At 40.3% G+C, this 14,944-nt stretch overlaps 1 protein-coding gene across 1 annotated transcript in view; it reads left to right on the plus strand.

Moving 5' to 3' along the window:
• The window catches only part of SCGN (secretagogin, EF-hand calcium binding protein), a 51,586-nt gene that overhangs the window by 17,022 nt on the left and 19,620 nt on the right, over positions 1-14,944 (plus strand). Inside the window, exons 5-6 of the mRNA XM_005892227.3 lie at positions 8,901-8,957; positions 9,385-9,462. Coding sequence (XP_005892289.2) covers positions 8,901-8,957; positions 9,385-9,462 — 135 coding nt within the window. The remainder of the gene's footprint in view (positions 1-8,900; positions 8,958-9,384; positions 9,463-14,944) is intronic.

A 14,944-nucleotide genomic window follows, 5' to 3' on the forward strand; every position in this document is an offset into this window, starting at 1 on the left:
GGCGACGACCACTCTGACTTCAGGCTGTACAGGGGCATTGTGGGGCTCTGGGTTCCCTTTGCCTGCTATCAGGCTGCATTTACAGAGGGAGATGAGAGTGAATGGAATGATAAGGTGACTTGTTTCAGCACTGTCTAGGTGTTGGTCAGGGAATATTCTTGTCATGCTACTACTTGGAGATTTGTTGTATTCTAGAAGAAACAAACTTAACAAGAAAATTAAAGGTACGTGGCCCAAAGATTAATAGAAGTAGAAAAGCTGCTCAGGGGCTAGCCAGGAGAACCAGGCCCAGATCTTTGTTCGTGACGTTAGTGTTTCTCTAGGTACGAGAAGGTGCAAGGATTTGGGCTCATAAAATCTTTACCTGAAAACATCTAACTATCTGAAGGCCGGTTCTTGTGGGTTTTTTCCAGAGCACAGAGTGCCTTATTTCTGATCTCCACCCTGAACTCCTTTCAGAGGATGTTGAAAGTCAGCAGGTTGCAGTGGTCACGAAGTAATCCTTGTAGAGGCAGCTGGCAAGTGACAACTTCCAGTCAGCAGGGTCCCTTCATAACCACATATTTGACCATGCTTTGTGGGCATTTCATGGCCATTGTGTCCTGCGGTCCTGGGAAGGCTCTTTCCCAAGTCTAACAAAGATTCCATTAACAGGCCACTCAATGTGCTGTTACTAGACCAGGCCTTGTGAGCAGCAAAAGTCTCTGGACCATACCTGTCTTACTAGGCTCTTGGTCCAAGAAAATATTCCCTCTTGTTGCCTCTTCCTGAATCTAGAGTTACTTTGTTACAATCATTGATCTCATATGGAACTACATATCAGCATTTTATCACAGGCTCAGTCACACATTTGGTAACATAAAAAACAATCTTCTGAAACAAGTAACATAGAAAATAATATAGCTAGCAGTTATTAATAAGGTCACAAGCAAGAATTTAAGAACTTTCATTAGGTATAGCTCAGTATACCCCAGGTCATCTGACTTCATTTGTTATGTGACTTATCTATCAGTCAGTTTAGTCGCTCAGTCGTGTCCAGCTCTTTGTGACCCCATGAATCGCAGCATGCCAGGCCTCCCTGTCCATCACCAACTCCCGGAGTTTGCTCAAACTCATGTCTATCGAGCTGGTGATGCCATCCAGCCACCTCACCCTCTGTCGTCTCCTTCTCCTCCTGCCCCCAATCCCTGCCAGCATCAGAGTCTTTTCCAATGAGTCAACTCTTCACATGAGGTGGCCTAAGTATTGGGAGTTTCAGCTTTAGCATATAGCCTGATGTTAATCTCCTGGTTGTATATCATGGAACGCCTGATCTTTATCTGAAGACTGGTTACTGAGATATGCTTTAGAAACAAACTTAGAGTGTCTTTTCTAATAACTTAATTAATTAAACTTTTTAGCAATATAACATAACAGCAAGGAACTATCTCAGAACTGAGTCTTAGTAAACACTAGACCTTAATTTGGAGAAGGCAATGGCACCCCACTCCAGTACTCTTGCCTGGAAAATCCCATGGATGGAGGAACCTGGAAGGCTGCAGTCCATGGGGTCGCTTAGGGTTGGACACGACTGAGCGACTTCACTTTCACTTTTCACTTTCATGCATTGGAGAAGGAAATGGCAACCCACTCCAGTGTTCTTGCCTAGAGAATCCCAGGGATGGGGGAGCCTGGTGGGCTGCCGTCTATGGGGTCGCACAGAGTTGGACATGACTGAAGTGACTTGGCAGCAGTTCAATTCAGTTCAGTCACTCAGTCGTGTCTGACTCTTTGTGACCCCATGAATCGCAGCACGCCAGGCCTCCCTGTCCATCACCAACTCCCAGAGTTCACCCAGACTCACGTCCATCGAGTCAGTGATGCCATCCAGCCATCTCATCCTCTGTTGTCCCCTTCTCCTCCTGCCCCCAATCCCTCCCAGCATCAGAGTCTTTTCCAATGAGTCAACTCTTCGCATGAGGTGGCTAAAGTACTGGAGTTTCAGCTTTAGCATCATTCCTTCCAAAGAAATCCCAGGGCTGATCTCCTTCAGAATGGACTGGTTGGATCTCCTTGCAGTCCAAGGGACTCTCAAGAGTCTTCTCCAACACCAAGGTTCAAAAGCATCAATTCTCCAGCGCTCAGCCTTCTTTACAGTCCAACTCTCACATCCATACATGACCACTGGAAAAACCATAGCCTTGACTAGACAGAGCTTTGTTGGCAAAGTAATGTCTCTGCTTTTGAATATGCTATCTAGGTTGGTCATAACTTTCCTTCCAAGGAGTAAGTGTCTTTTAATTTCATGGCTGCAGTCACCATCTGCAGTGATTTTGGAGCCCAAAAAAATAAAGTCTGACACTAGCAGAACTTAATTAACAAAACTAGAAACTTAGTTTAACAATTAACAAAACTTAATATTCAGTGAAACATGATATTTTCATTATGAAGGCATTAACCCTGTAGCCAGGGAAGGCTTTAACCCATCAAATAAAAATGAGGTTTGTTAGGGTGCCAGGAAAAGCCAAGCAGCTCTCTTGGATTTCTTATAGCCCTGACTCTCTGATTTTCAGCTATTGTTCACCCATTTCTAATTCCCTGATTTAGGAGTAGACTGTGGCCATGTTTAAGGACATCAGGATAGCAAAAGTCTAACAGTGAGGGCTTATTTTTGTAGAGGTAGAATGAGCTTTGTCTACATGTACCATAATCTTAAATAATGTTTATTTACTTTACCAAAGTAACAAAAGATTTTAAAAACAAATATAAATCACTTAAACACAAAGAAATTCATAATCTGTTACTGAAAGCTTCATTCTAAGAAAACTTTGTTCTCTTAACAGAGAGTAGACTAAATTTCAGTCTGTTACCAGTTTACCAGATAACAAACAAAATTTATCAGTTAATCTTAGAAAAGTCTTTTCCATAAATCTTGAAGAACTAGCAGGATTTTTCTAAAGGCATGAGAGTGAAACCATAGAAGGCATGTTTAAAATCTGATTAAATTGCAATTGGCAAAGTAGCCTGGTCATTGCTGTGACTTGTAACACCTTAACATGATAACTAGAATTATAACTGACAACATTTTACCAGGACATATCAGATTTTCATGAATTTCACATAATTTCTAGGATATCTATATAAGTAACACCAACCATACAATATAACCTGAGGAGATTCATCACTCCCCCAACAATACATCCCATGTAATTTAACGTGTCAAATGAACTAAGTAATTTAATAGCTCTTTTGGATGTCTCAGGGGCCCTCTGAGGCATCCCAAAGTTAGCTAGAAGTCAGGTTATTTAGGAAATTTTGTTGATAAATATCAAAAGGGTTTATAACACTCAATCAGATAGGATCATATAGATCACTGTGAAACAATATATTCACTTATCCAAAGTAACAAAGAAAATTTCAAAGGTAAACAGAACAGAGCACTTCAGAGGTAAAGAAACTTAAAATCCATTATCAAAGGCAGTTCAACATCTCAAGAAAACTTGTATTTATGCACAAAACTCTTCCCTTTGGGGTCCACTTTCCATAAAACCTTCTTATCATGTTCTGTACCCATTACTTTGTTCTCCCATCCTGAAACAGCCACCTGTAAGTCAGACCTACTTCCCTTTCTCTTCAGAAAATGTAATTTCATTTCTCATACCTTCTTGACTGAAAACACACATCCTACTTTCCTTAAGCAACCAAGAACTGACCTTATATATATTAGCATTCTATAGAAATACCAGTGATAATTTCTAAAAAAAAAAAAAAAAAAATTCTAGAGAACATCTCAGGATGGCATCAAACATTATTCATTAATAGTCCAAAATCTCTTTAGTTTCTGTGTAAGAGGAAGTTAGTGTTCAATAATGAATGTTTCAGAATCTTATTTTATTCAGAAATGACCTAGCTATTCAACAAACTTTTGTCACGTAGTTCAGCACAACTCTAGAAATTCAAGTTACCCCAATCTGGTGAGACTATTTTAGACATTTCTAAAGTATACTTATTCTTAATAGTTTAACTAAAAGCTCTTGTCTCATTTAGATTTTTCTTTTTTAAAAGTTTCACTCGAGTTACTTTCCTTGCTGACAAACTTGTAACAGATATAACAATATTTAACTTATAATAAACCTAGGCACAATGAAAATATTATGCTTAATGTTAATGACTCTTAGATATGTCTATATTAGATTAGCAAACATTTATACTAAATATTTAATATTGAATATTTCCCAGTTCATGTGAATCTGAAATTCATTTAGGTTAATTTCTCTTGTGTTTAGAATTGTCTGGTTTGTAAGTGCTTACTTTTCTTTAAGCCAATTAACTTAGAACTCATTTACAACTTCAGCAATATTAAAAAAAAAAAACAAAAAACCAAAAGACACACACTGAGACATACATAAATCCAGACAGACAGAGATCTCATAGTTTTCCGCTTGAGATTTAAAATGTCTCTGTGACACCCACCCCCTCCCCCACCTTTTTTTTTGAAGTTCTAATTTGCCCAAGGCTGAGGTCTCAGGTAAAGTGGGCTGGGAGCAACCAGGTGACTCACCTTTTGGCGATTCCCTGAAATGTAGAAGGCACTCTTGGGATGGCTCAGAGGCAACACCTGGGCTCCTGTAAATCAGTCTGGACCGAAAAGGGAAAGAAGTGAACGTCACAGGGAAGAAGGCTGAGGAATCTGCCTTACAATCCTAGCGGGGAGACGGTGGCCGGGGATGATGGTCTCTGTTTGGCTTCAACCACTATGTGCCTGACATGGTGCACGGAAGTTGTCTTGCTGGGGGTGGATGCCCTTGTGGCCTGATCCGTTCCGTGTCCCCCTTATTCTCACAAGGGAGTCTTCACGTGGCAGGCACCGTAACAGCTTTTAAGTGCCTGACCTGTGCCCACACAATATTGGTTGGCCTAGTCCTTAGTTGGAAAGAAGACAAAGAAGAGACCCTCATCCATTCGGGTGCCAGCTACTGGGGCACAGTGAGCAGTGGGGCCTTTGGAACACACCACAGGGTAAGCCTGGCCAGAGTTCCTCAGTTGCTTCCACAACACTTGACTGTTCGCAGAGGGTCCCTATAAGAAAGGAGAAGTGAGGAGGTGGGGGAGGAGACTCCAAGGTCCCCGTATGGGCCACCAAAAATGTTGTGGTCTGGGCATGGGTTGGAAAAGAATTTCCAGACATGAGACAGAATGAGACGAAAATAAAGATTATTAGAGGGGGAGACACTGTTAGAACAGTAGGCCAGCTCAAGGGAGAACCGACGTTGAACAGGGGTCCTTAGTCCACTTTTATACCTAGGGTACAAGGAGTGGGATAGGGGTCTTGCGGGTCATTTGCTGATGGGATGAGGCATGTATACTGGGTGGGGGAAGAGGAGGGCAAATACCTTCTCCCTATGGGGTAGGAGGGGAGACAGGTTATACTGTTCCATTATAGTTACAACATGGGGGAGGGAAAGATGCTAAGGGTCTGGTTTTTCTGTTCCTGCATTCCAAGACCCTCCTTGGTTTTATCTGCTCTTTCGTCCCTGGGTCACCACATAGGTGTTACTGTCCGTGGGTGAAAAATAGGCCAGGGAGGACAGAGCAGGGCATCTTAAAGGCCAGAGCGGAAGATTTAGGACAGCTACTGCACCCAGGGCCCTATTCCTGAAAGACTTTCCAAGTCCCCATTTAGGAGATAATAACTTAGCACACTTCTACACTACTTTATCTTCTTGTCAAATGGAAGTTATGAAAAACTGAACAAGCATTTGCATAAACAATTCACAAAAAAAATCTGAGTAGACAATAGATATATAGTGGGAACCAAAGAAATGCAAATTAGAAACAACTGATTTTTACTAAAGTGGTAAAAATTTTAGAGGGATTAACAAAAAGATGAAGCACTGGCAAGGAAGCACTGAGACTGTTGCTCATGCTCTGCTGGTAGGCATGCACACTGGGATAATCTTATGGAAAGCAGTTTTGCAAAAATGTAATCAGGATCCACTAAAATTTCATCATCCAGAGTTAATTCTAAAAATCTACCTTTTGACTTAATAGTCCTACTTCTCCAAGCATCTATATAAGAATATAATCAGAGATGTAGACAAGTTTTCAACGCTACGATGTACATTAAATATTCCAGTGTTAGTATAGTTAGAACTGAAAATAACATAAATGTCTAACAATGAAGGAAAAATTGTAAATTATGATACTCACTCATTCCACAAATACTTATGAGCACCTGCATTATGCTGGAAACTGTTCTAGGCCTGGAGATTCAAGAAAGAAAAACCCCATTGTGGAATTTTACAGATCACCGAAGATCAAGTTTTCAAAGAATATTTAATGACAAGAAGGAAATACATTACAGTGTTATGAAACAAGATTATATAAACAATATGATCTTAATTTTGCTTAAAAATTTATTTACCCTTAACACCAGTGTAACTAAGGTAATGGGTAAATACATGCAAGATAAATATTGGTTGTTTTTAAGGCATAAGATTTTAGATGATCTTTAATTCTTTGTATTTTTGCATTTTCCATCTTAGAATCACATTTATAAATTATTTAAATGACATTTTGAAAATAATTTCAGTTGTACTTAAAAATGCTCACAGAAAGTTTTAAATGAAAAATAATAGACCACTGAAGTATATAGCCTCTATGACCTCCCCTTCATTATGTCACATATATAACAGAAATATAATGAAAAGGAAAGACATAAAAATGATAAGTTATCATCTCTGGGGTGGAAATTTCTGAAGATTAGAGTTTTCTTCTCTTTGTATTTCATTAATTTTGTACAATGAATATGATTTCATTTTACAATAAGTAAAAAAGTATTAAAATGTTAGGCCTATATAGGCTTGAATAATCTTGAGAAATGGGAAAAGGAAATAGCATTATGGAAACTTTTTTTGTTTAACTTTTTCCATTTTTCCTCCCTCCCTTCTAGTTTGTCAATTTCTTCTGCAAAGATCTTTCTCTTCCTGTATCCAACTTAAAAAAAAAATATGTTGAAAACCTGAATTCTTTTTCTAAAATTAAATTTGTTATAACCTACTACTACCACACATATTTTAAGAAATTCTACCTTAATATATTTATATTCCCCTTGAACTACAGGACCTTAAGATACTTTAGTGTTAGCATGTATCAATCAACTCACTAGCCGTTATCATCCAGAATATTAGTTTTAGCTTGTTTTCTTTAATCCCATAAATTTTAAGCTAACAAGATTTTATGTTGCCATTTACCCAAGTGTTTCCCATTGTCTTTGTACACCATTCCTTTTTTACCTTAAATTTTCCTTCTTTGAGTTCTTCCTACCTGGAGTATATCCTTTACTGAGAATCTGATGGTAATAAACCCTGCTTTGGTTTGCCTGGAAACCTCTTTATTTTGCTTTCATTCTTTCAAGATGGCATGTGTAGCAGTCACATAAAGATCTTTGGTTCTCCAGTAGTTTAGTTGTAGTAAAGTTATAAGATAATTTCGATGGAAAATATTTGGTGAACAGCATAAAAAAAGCATGTAAACTTTTTATTATTTGAAATTCTCATTCTTAGTTCTGATATATTCATACCATTAAAATTAGGATATAAATCACATTTAACCAGTTGATTTTCTAAGACTGGCTAGATTCAGGCAGAAATATTGGTGACGGGGACTGAAAGGAGCAAAGTTTCTGAACACTTCCCAGGGAACATCAGCATCAGTAGTTCCTACTATCCTTGTAGGATATTTAGCTAGGACTCTGGCTCTGGTCTAGAACTAAGGTCCCTGCAGTTGGTGACTCAGGTAACCCATTCCACATCAATGGAAAAATCTGTCACTTAAAAAAAACAAAATGAAACACCTTAGTGCTACTTTTTCATTTTGTATAGGAGTTAGGGAACTTGCCAACTTGTGAGGCTTTAATATGCAATAATCAGAGGTGGTCAAAATTACACCATTTACTAAAGAAAGCAGTTCAATGCTTCCTTAAAAATATTGAGCTCTTCTGTCTTCCAGTTTAAGTAATTGTATCTTCAGCTGGATGAATGCTGTTATTGAACTAATGAAAGGGTTGGCTTGTTACTGGGAATTTTCAGAGATGTTTTATTCCCTTTGCCCAGAGCCAAGACCACCCAGGCAAGATTCCTTAGGGATGTTTTCTGCCATGCAGTTTTTTAGGGGAAGTTCACCTTTTCATTATGGTTATTGCTGTTTGGGGTTTTAGTCTTATTTAGGTGTTTCAGTTTGACTTCCCACCTTGGGTGGTCCCAGGGATTTGTCTGCTGTCTGCCTTGTAAAGAATCTGTCTGCCAATGCAGGAGATACTGGTTTGATCCCTGGGTAGGGAAAATCCCCTGAAGGAGGAAATAACAACCCACTCCAGTATTCTTGCTGGGATAATCCCATGGACAGAGGAGCCTGCGGGGCTATACAAACACACACTACCTTGTGTGAAGTATCCTGATAAAGCTACAGGCTAACTCATCAGAGATCAGGAGATGTACCCAGGACAGACTTTAGTTTCTGTCATTTCAGTTTCTTGCCAGCTGAGCTACATATTTAAAGAGTTGTTTTTAGAGGGCTCTGCATCTTTAGGAATTTAGTACAAAGAAGATTTCTTACTCTGCCATATTTTCTCCCACTGAAGGCCATTCCTTCATATCTTTCCACTCCAAACTTCCCAAGAGCTCCCTTTCAGTGAGAGTACTGTGGTCCTCTCTAAGTGGCTGTAAGTGAATGCAGGGAGTCATTTCTAGTGAGTTCTGCCCCAAAAGAGCTGTCACCAAAGAAAGCCTAAACTTCTCCACATAGTTTTATTTGCACCCAGTTAAGTACTGTTATCAGATGCTGAACCTTAGTAGACATCAGCATAACTTGAACCCAAATTATCTGAGGATAAATGGATTATTGGCTTTTATGTATTTCAGATTTGGCGCAAATACGATGCTGACAGCAGTGGCTTTATATCAGCTGCTGAACTTTGTGTAAGTGTTGCCGGGAGCTGTCTCTGGGCGAACGGCGGGTTAGCTCATCCCTGGGAATTTGATATGTGTGTATCATGAGCTTGATTTCTGTGTTTCCAAGAAACATGGATATGAATTTGCTAATTTTAAAAAACTGATTCGTGTTTGGAAGGTTTAGAAACTGTAGGTGACGCTGATTGCTCTCTCCAGGAAAGACATAATTGAGGATTTATGACACCTTTTTATGCTTCAAGCTGTTCTCTGGGTTCCGTTTAAACAGTGCTCCTTTCAAACTGTGACAGCCCTGCATTTTGAACTTCTTGCTTGATAAAAAGCATTACATTTCCTCTCTAAAACAAGCAAATGACAATTCTTAAAAAACAGCCTCTTGAGATTTTTAGGTTTATTTGTCACTAGATAAAATGCGGCTCCTCTCTTGATCTCACAGAACTTCCTCCGAGACCTCTTCCTCCACCACAAAAAGGCCATTTCAGAGGCTAAGCTGGAAGAATATACTGGCACCATGGTGAGTAACTGAGCAATGCAATCTTTATGAAGACAGCGTCCCCACTGTCTCCCCAGGGCCCAGAAACAGCATTTGGCACAAAAGTAAGGTCTCTGCAGAGTTTGCAGACTAGACAAATTCATGAAGAGACCTTCAGCTCTGGGAAATAGTGACTAAATTTGAGCTACTTTAGTCTCTCTCTTAAGATGAGACTGCATGCATTTGAAAGATAGCTGCTCACCTATCCTTAGGGAGACCAGTTAACATCAGGTTACTAAGAACCAGTCAGTAATCTCAAGTTATTGAGGTTAATCTAAGTCACACAGAAACAAGGAAATGTGGACCAAGACCTCCAGGACCAAACACACAGGAGCCCCGCCCCCATCCCTCTGCCCCCCCACCCCCCACCCCGCCTTCCATGGATGATTCTACTCATTTAGTACATTCGTTTAGGGCAATGGAGAGTCAGAAAGCTGGGAAATACATATTCCACCTTTGCCAACTATAGGTATGACCTTGAGAAATGGTCTATTGTTTACTTCAGCTGAAAAATGGGGATTAATAATACCTAATTGCTACGAGGGCAAGTGAGTGGATGCATATGAAGTGCTTTGCAGAGCATCCAGGAAATAACCAACATTCAATACATGTTAGCTCTGCCTGTAGCGGTTGTTGTAGTCCTTGTTGTCATTACTTCCTTTTGCCACTTATGCAATCATATCCTAAATGACCTGAGATTATTTTAGCATCAAAGCTCCCTGGAAAATGGTGAAGTAGGAGAAGTTACCTTTGGTGAATTCATTCTCACATTCTCATTCAGTTCCTAGCTTGAAGCTTTTCTCCCAGAGCTACTCTATAATAATCTGTATTGAATCTAATCTGGCTTCTCTACCTTTTGTCTCCCCTAAATCCCTTCCCATCCCCAAATGTGTGCTTCATTCCAATCAACCTTTGCAGGTTTCTTAATTAATAAGCAAGAAAACTACTGGTAAAGGTATAATTGCTTGTGCAATTGCTATACTTACTATAGTAAGAGTTCTTAAACAGACTCATCTTACTGAATCTTCTGGTGAACCATCAGGGCTAATATCACGGAGAAGAGTAATGGATCCCTGCTAAAATGTGTACTACAAGGTTGACCTATTTAGGCCTTTAGTCGATGCTTCCAAATACTGTATTATTTCTAACAACTCTTCTATAGCCTTGGCATTGTTCCTGCTATTCTGTATATCTGATGGTTGAGGCTTAGAAAGGGTAAGTGACTAAGCTACCACCAAGTTAATTTCCTAAACTCCTTCTAAAAATCTGATTAACTGGGAAATGATAAGTTGTCTAGCCTAAGGCACCAGTTAAACTGGAAGTTGGGCTCGCCTGGCTTTCAGCCCTGGATCTTCTGGCTCTCACTCTGTATCCCGACAACTATGAATGCTGTCTTCCGCCAAGGGCACAGGCTCTGGGAAGGAAGAATGTGGTCTTGACCATGACAACTTAGAAGTGGCCTGGATGGGAGCTAAGCCGATGCTCAGGACAGACTCACACCCCAGGCCAGGAAATAATTTGGCTTCCTACTATGTTGACCTGTTTAAATAGCACGCATAATGCTGTTTGAAATCCTTTGACAGGCTTAGCGTTAAAGAGTGAGCGGGAAATCCCTGAGAAGCAGGAAGCAATTTCCCACCTACCCGTGTATCTCTGGTTTCCTTTTGTCCTAGGTTTCTGTGAAACTCTCTAATAGCATGAATACTCTGAAAGACGAAATTAGACTGAAACTGCTTGCGAGAGAGAATAACAAGGAGATTACTCTTCCAGTTGGGCATTTTTTCAACATTGATTTAACATTATGTTAGCTCTGGCGTTGTTACCTTGCTTTTATTAACTTATAAAGCAGACCTTAGGCAGTGAAATGCTTGCACTAAGAATCCCCAGCAGATTTCTAGCATTTCTTTGAATACCCTAACTCCGAGGGGCTTCCTCCCACCTCCAACTAGAATACTAAGCCACTATTTTCTGACTTTTAAACATAGCTCAGCTATTTTTTCCTTACTTTTCTCCACCTGGTTCTTGCTCATCCTTCAAAATTTAGTTAGACATTTTGCCCTCTTCCATCATCTTCTTCTATAGTGGCTCCAAGTGCTTCTCCTCTGTGCTCCTATAGTATCTTGTGTATTTCAATGTCTTAACATCGTAGTCATCTGTTTAATTCACTTTGCAAATATCCATTGAATACCTGCTATGCCTGTGGCACTATTCTAGTCAGCAAGGATTCAGCAGTGAGCAAAACAGAGACACTAATAATAAACATAATAAATAATAAATTACATTGCATGATAGAAGGTAATGAGTGTCAATGGAACAAATTAAACAGTAGACCAGATAGTGCCAGCAGGGCAGCTAGGATGGGAGATTGGGGAGAAGGTATGATTTTCAACTGGGTGGTCAGGGGTGGCCTTTCAAGATGATGCAGCTTGAGAAATGACCAAAGGTGCAGCAAGCAGGGCCCCTGGGTCAGAGGTGTGCCTAGGATTTCCAGGAACAGAAGGAGACCAGTGTGGCTGGAGCAGAGTAAGAAAAGATGACACAGAGGCCAGACCAAGTCAAGCTTTGGGGGCCATTTTGAGAACTTGGTGGTTTAGTTGGAGGGAGACGGAGGGTTTGAAGCAGAAGATGCCATGAGCTGGCTTTTGTGTTGAAACACACCTGAAACAGGCAAGGAGGGAATCAGGGGGACCTGTTAAGAGGCCACCCCTTCATCCAGGCGAAAGGATGGCAGCTTGGACCAGGGCTGGGAAGCAGAAGAGACGAGAACTAGATCTGTTTGAAGATGGAATCAGTAGGATTTCCTGATCAGACAGCTAAGAGTCAAGGGTGACACTGACACTGTTTACGGATCTTGCACTCCACTAGCCTGTAATTCATCTGGGGCAAGGTGGCATCTTATTTGCATGTTCTTAGCCCTCACGTGGAATCTGGCACACAGTGGACTCCCTAATGAATTCTGTTATTACCTAATAGACAGCTAGGAATAAACCGTGACAGTGTTAGCAAACTTTGCCCTTGGGATCCTCCTGCTTCTCTTATGTGTGTTCCTCATGACCCTCCAGCCCCAGCGTGATTCCTGCTCCCTCTTGGGGTGTCTTCCATACTACATACTGCACATAGCAGCATTTTGCGCAGATCTGACCATCCTCCAGCGGTGTTTTGTGTTCTGAAATTCTCCTTGTTCTCTTTCCTTTTTTAAAACCTGTGGCGGATTCATGTTGATGTATGGCAAAACCAATACAATATTGTAAAGTAATTAGCCTCCAATTAAAATAAATAAATTGAAATTAAAAAAAAAAAAAAAAAACCCAGATCCTCCAGGGCAGAACCAGAAAGGGTGCCTGGGAGTGCTGGGCTCCATCCTTAGGTCTCTCACTGGGATCCTTCATCACAGAGTCATCCAGAGAGTGGGGATAAGCCACATTGAGCCCAGTGTATGGAGACAGACAGGGAGATGGGAGCCCCACGCTGATGACGGCAAGTAGGATCTATAGGAGTAACGGCTAGAGCTACAGGCAGCTGAGGAGACCGAGCAGAGCAAATCCAGAAAAGACAGTCGGAGCAGGACAAGCCTAGGATTTGTCCTCATGGACTTGGAAGTCACGTCACTGTGTTTTTTCTTGAGTCTGAAGTGGTTTTTCAGGTCTGAGGGGTAGGGTCTCACAATGATGGAGAACACCCGCTCCCTCACCAAAACCCCCGCTCTCTTAATGCTTTTCTCTCCAGTTAGAATGTGATCTGGTAAACTAGTTCACACAAAGATGTGAGTTCACTCCTTCAACAACTATTTAGGGACAACCTTCCAACAAAGATATGGTCTCTGACCTTATAGAGTTTTCCAACTGGGAGAAAATTTGATTAAAAAAACAAAGGGAAAAGGAGCAAAAATTCACTCTGGTCCCTCCCTTCCATCCCCGCTGTGCATGTCACTGCCATACTGTATCTACCCGTAAGTAGCAGCTGAGTCCAATTTTCCCTTTAGTCCTTAAATACGTCGACATCACCTTAAAATGCAATTAAACTATTTTTAAAAAGTTTTCCTGATTAAAAAAATAATAAAAACAAGATGCATTACAATGAAGCAGCAAGTCTAGAACTTTAGGAAAGCAGGACGAGAAAAGTTAGGTGGTCAAAAGGGAAAGGCCAGGGGAGGGATAAATTAGGAATTGGGGATTAAGAGATACACACCACTATATATAAAACAGATGAACAACAAGGACCTACTGTATAGCACATGAAACTATTTAATATCTTGTAACAACCTATAATGGGAAAGAATCTGAAAAAGAATATATATACACATATATAGGCATGACTGAATCACTTAGCTGTATACCTGAAACATTGTAAATTGACTATTCTTCAATTTTTTTTAAAAAAAGAAAAGGTAGGTGAACAGAATTAAAGTTAAACTTTTAAAAGATGCTTCCTTAACATGAAGTACTTTATTTTCATTGAAACACTGCCAGTGTTGTTCTGGTACTAAATATCTTAATCATAATAATTGAGACTTCCTTTTGTGCTAGGCCCTGTGCAAAGCACTTTTCAAACATCTCACTTGATTCTTACACAAACTTTATGAAATAAGTATTTAAATAAATAATCTATTTTATAAATGAAAAAACTGAGGATTACAGGTCAGAGATGATAAGGATGGAGTGGAAATTCCCAGACCCCAATCTATCTTTAAACTGTATTCAGACTGAAACACTTATGACTGAAAGTCTAAGTGCTGAATTATAAAATTGAAAATTTTCAAAAGAAGGAGGGTTAAGCTCTATGAGAAATCAAGAAGAGGTACAAATCCCTATGAATAAAATGAAGAGCAAGGTGAGGAAAAGGCCATGTTAGGAGATTAGGATTCTCTTAATATTTTGATAGATAATACAGGAGCTCTGACAGCCAAAACAGAATTTATTACCCAGAAAAGTTGATTTTTCTCCTCATGAAGTACCTAAACAATCCTGCAAACTGACATCTTATTAAACACCAAAGAGGAAACAAAGCAATGAAAGACAAAGGGAAACAAGAATGGGTTCTACAAAATTGTTCTGGAGAAGAGAGGAACATTGATTGATTAAACTGGGGAAGGGAGAAAGGGAAGAAGAGTGAACTGTGGCTGCATAAAGCCCCAGGCGTCAGTCACCTCAGTCAAACACCCCATCGTAAGAGGTAGGAGCAGCGGAGCCTGTTGGGCTGCCATCTATGGGGTCGCACAGAGTCGGATACGACTGAAGCGACTTAGCAGCAGCAGCAGCAGGCAGGGAGGAGACATGTAGACTGTTTACAAAGCCGATATTTGGCTGAAAAGAGATTCTGCTCATCGGCATCAGCCCTGCAACCCTAGTTGCCCAAAGCTCTTTTCTTCACAGTCTTACGGTTTACATTTAAGAAACCTCAGGCTGGCAGCCCTTACAACGGAATGCCCTGACCTGAGGAAAATCAATGAAATGAAGACATAAAC

The sequence above is a fragment of the Bos mutus genome, chromosome 23, assembly GCF_027580195.1.
Source record: "Bos mutus isolate GX-2022 chromosome 23, NWIPB_WYAK_1.1, whole genome shotgun sequence".
NCBI lineage: Eukaryota > Metazoa > Chordata > Mammalia > Artiodactyla > Bovidae > Bos > Bos mutus.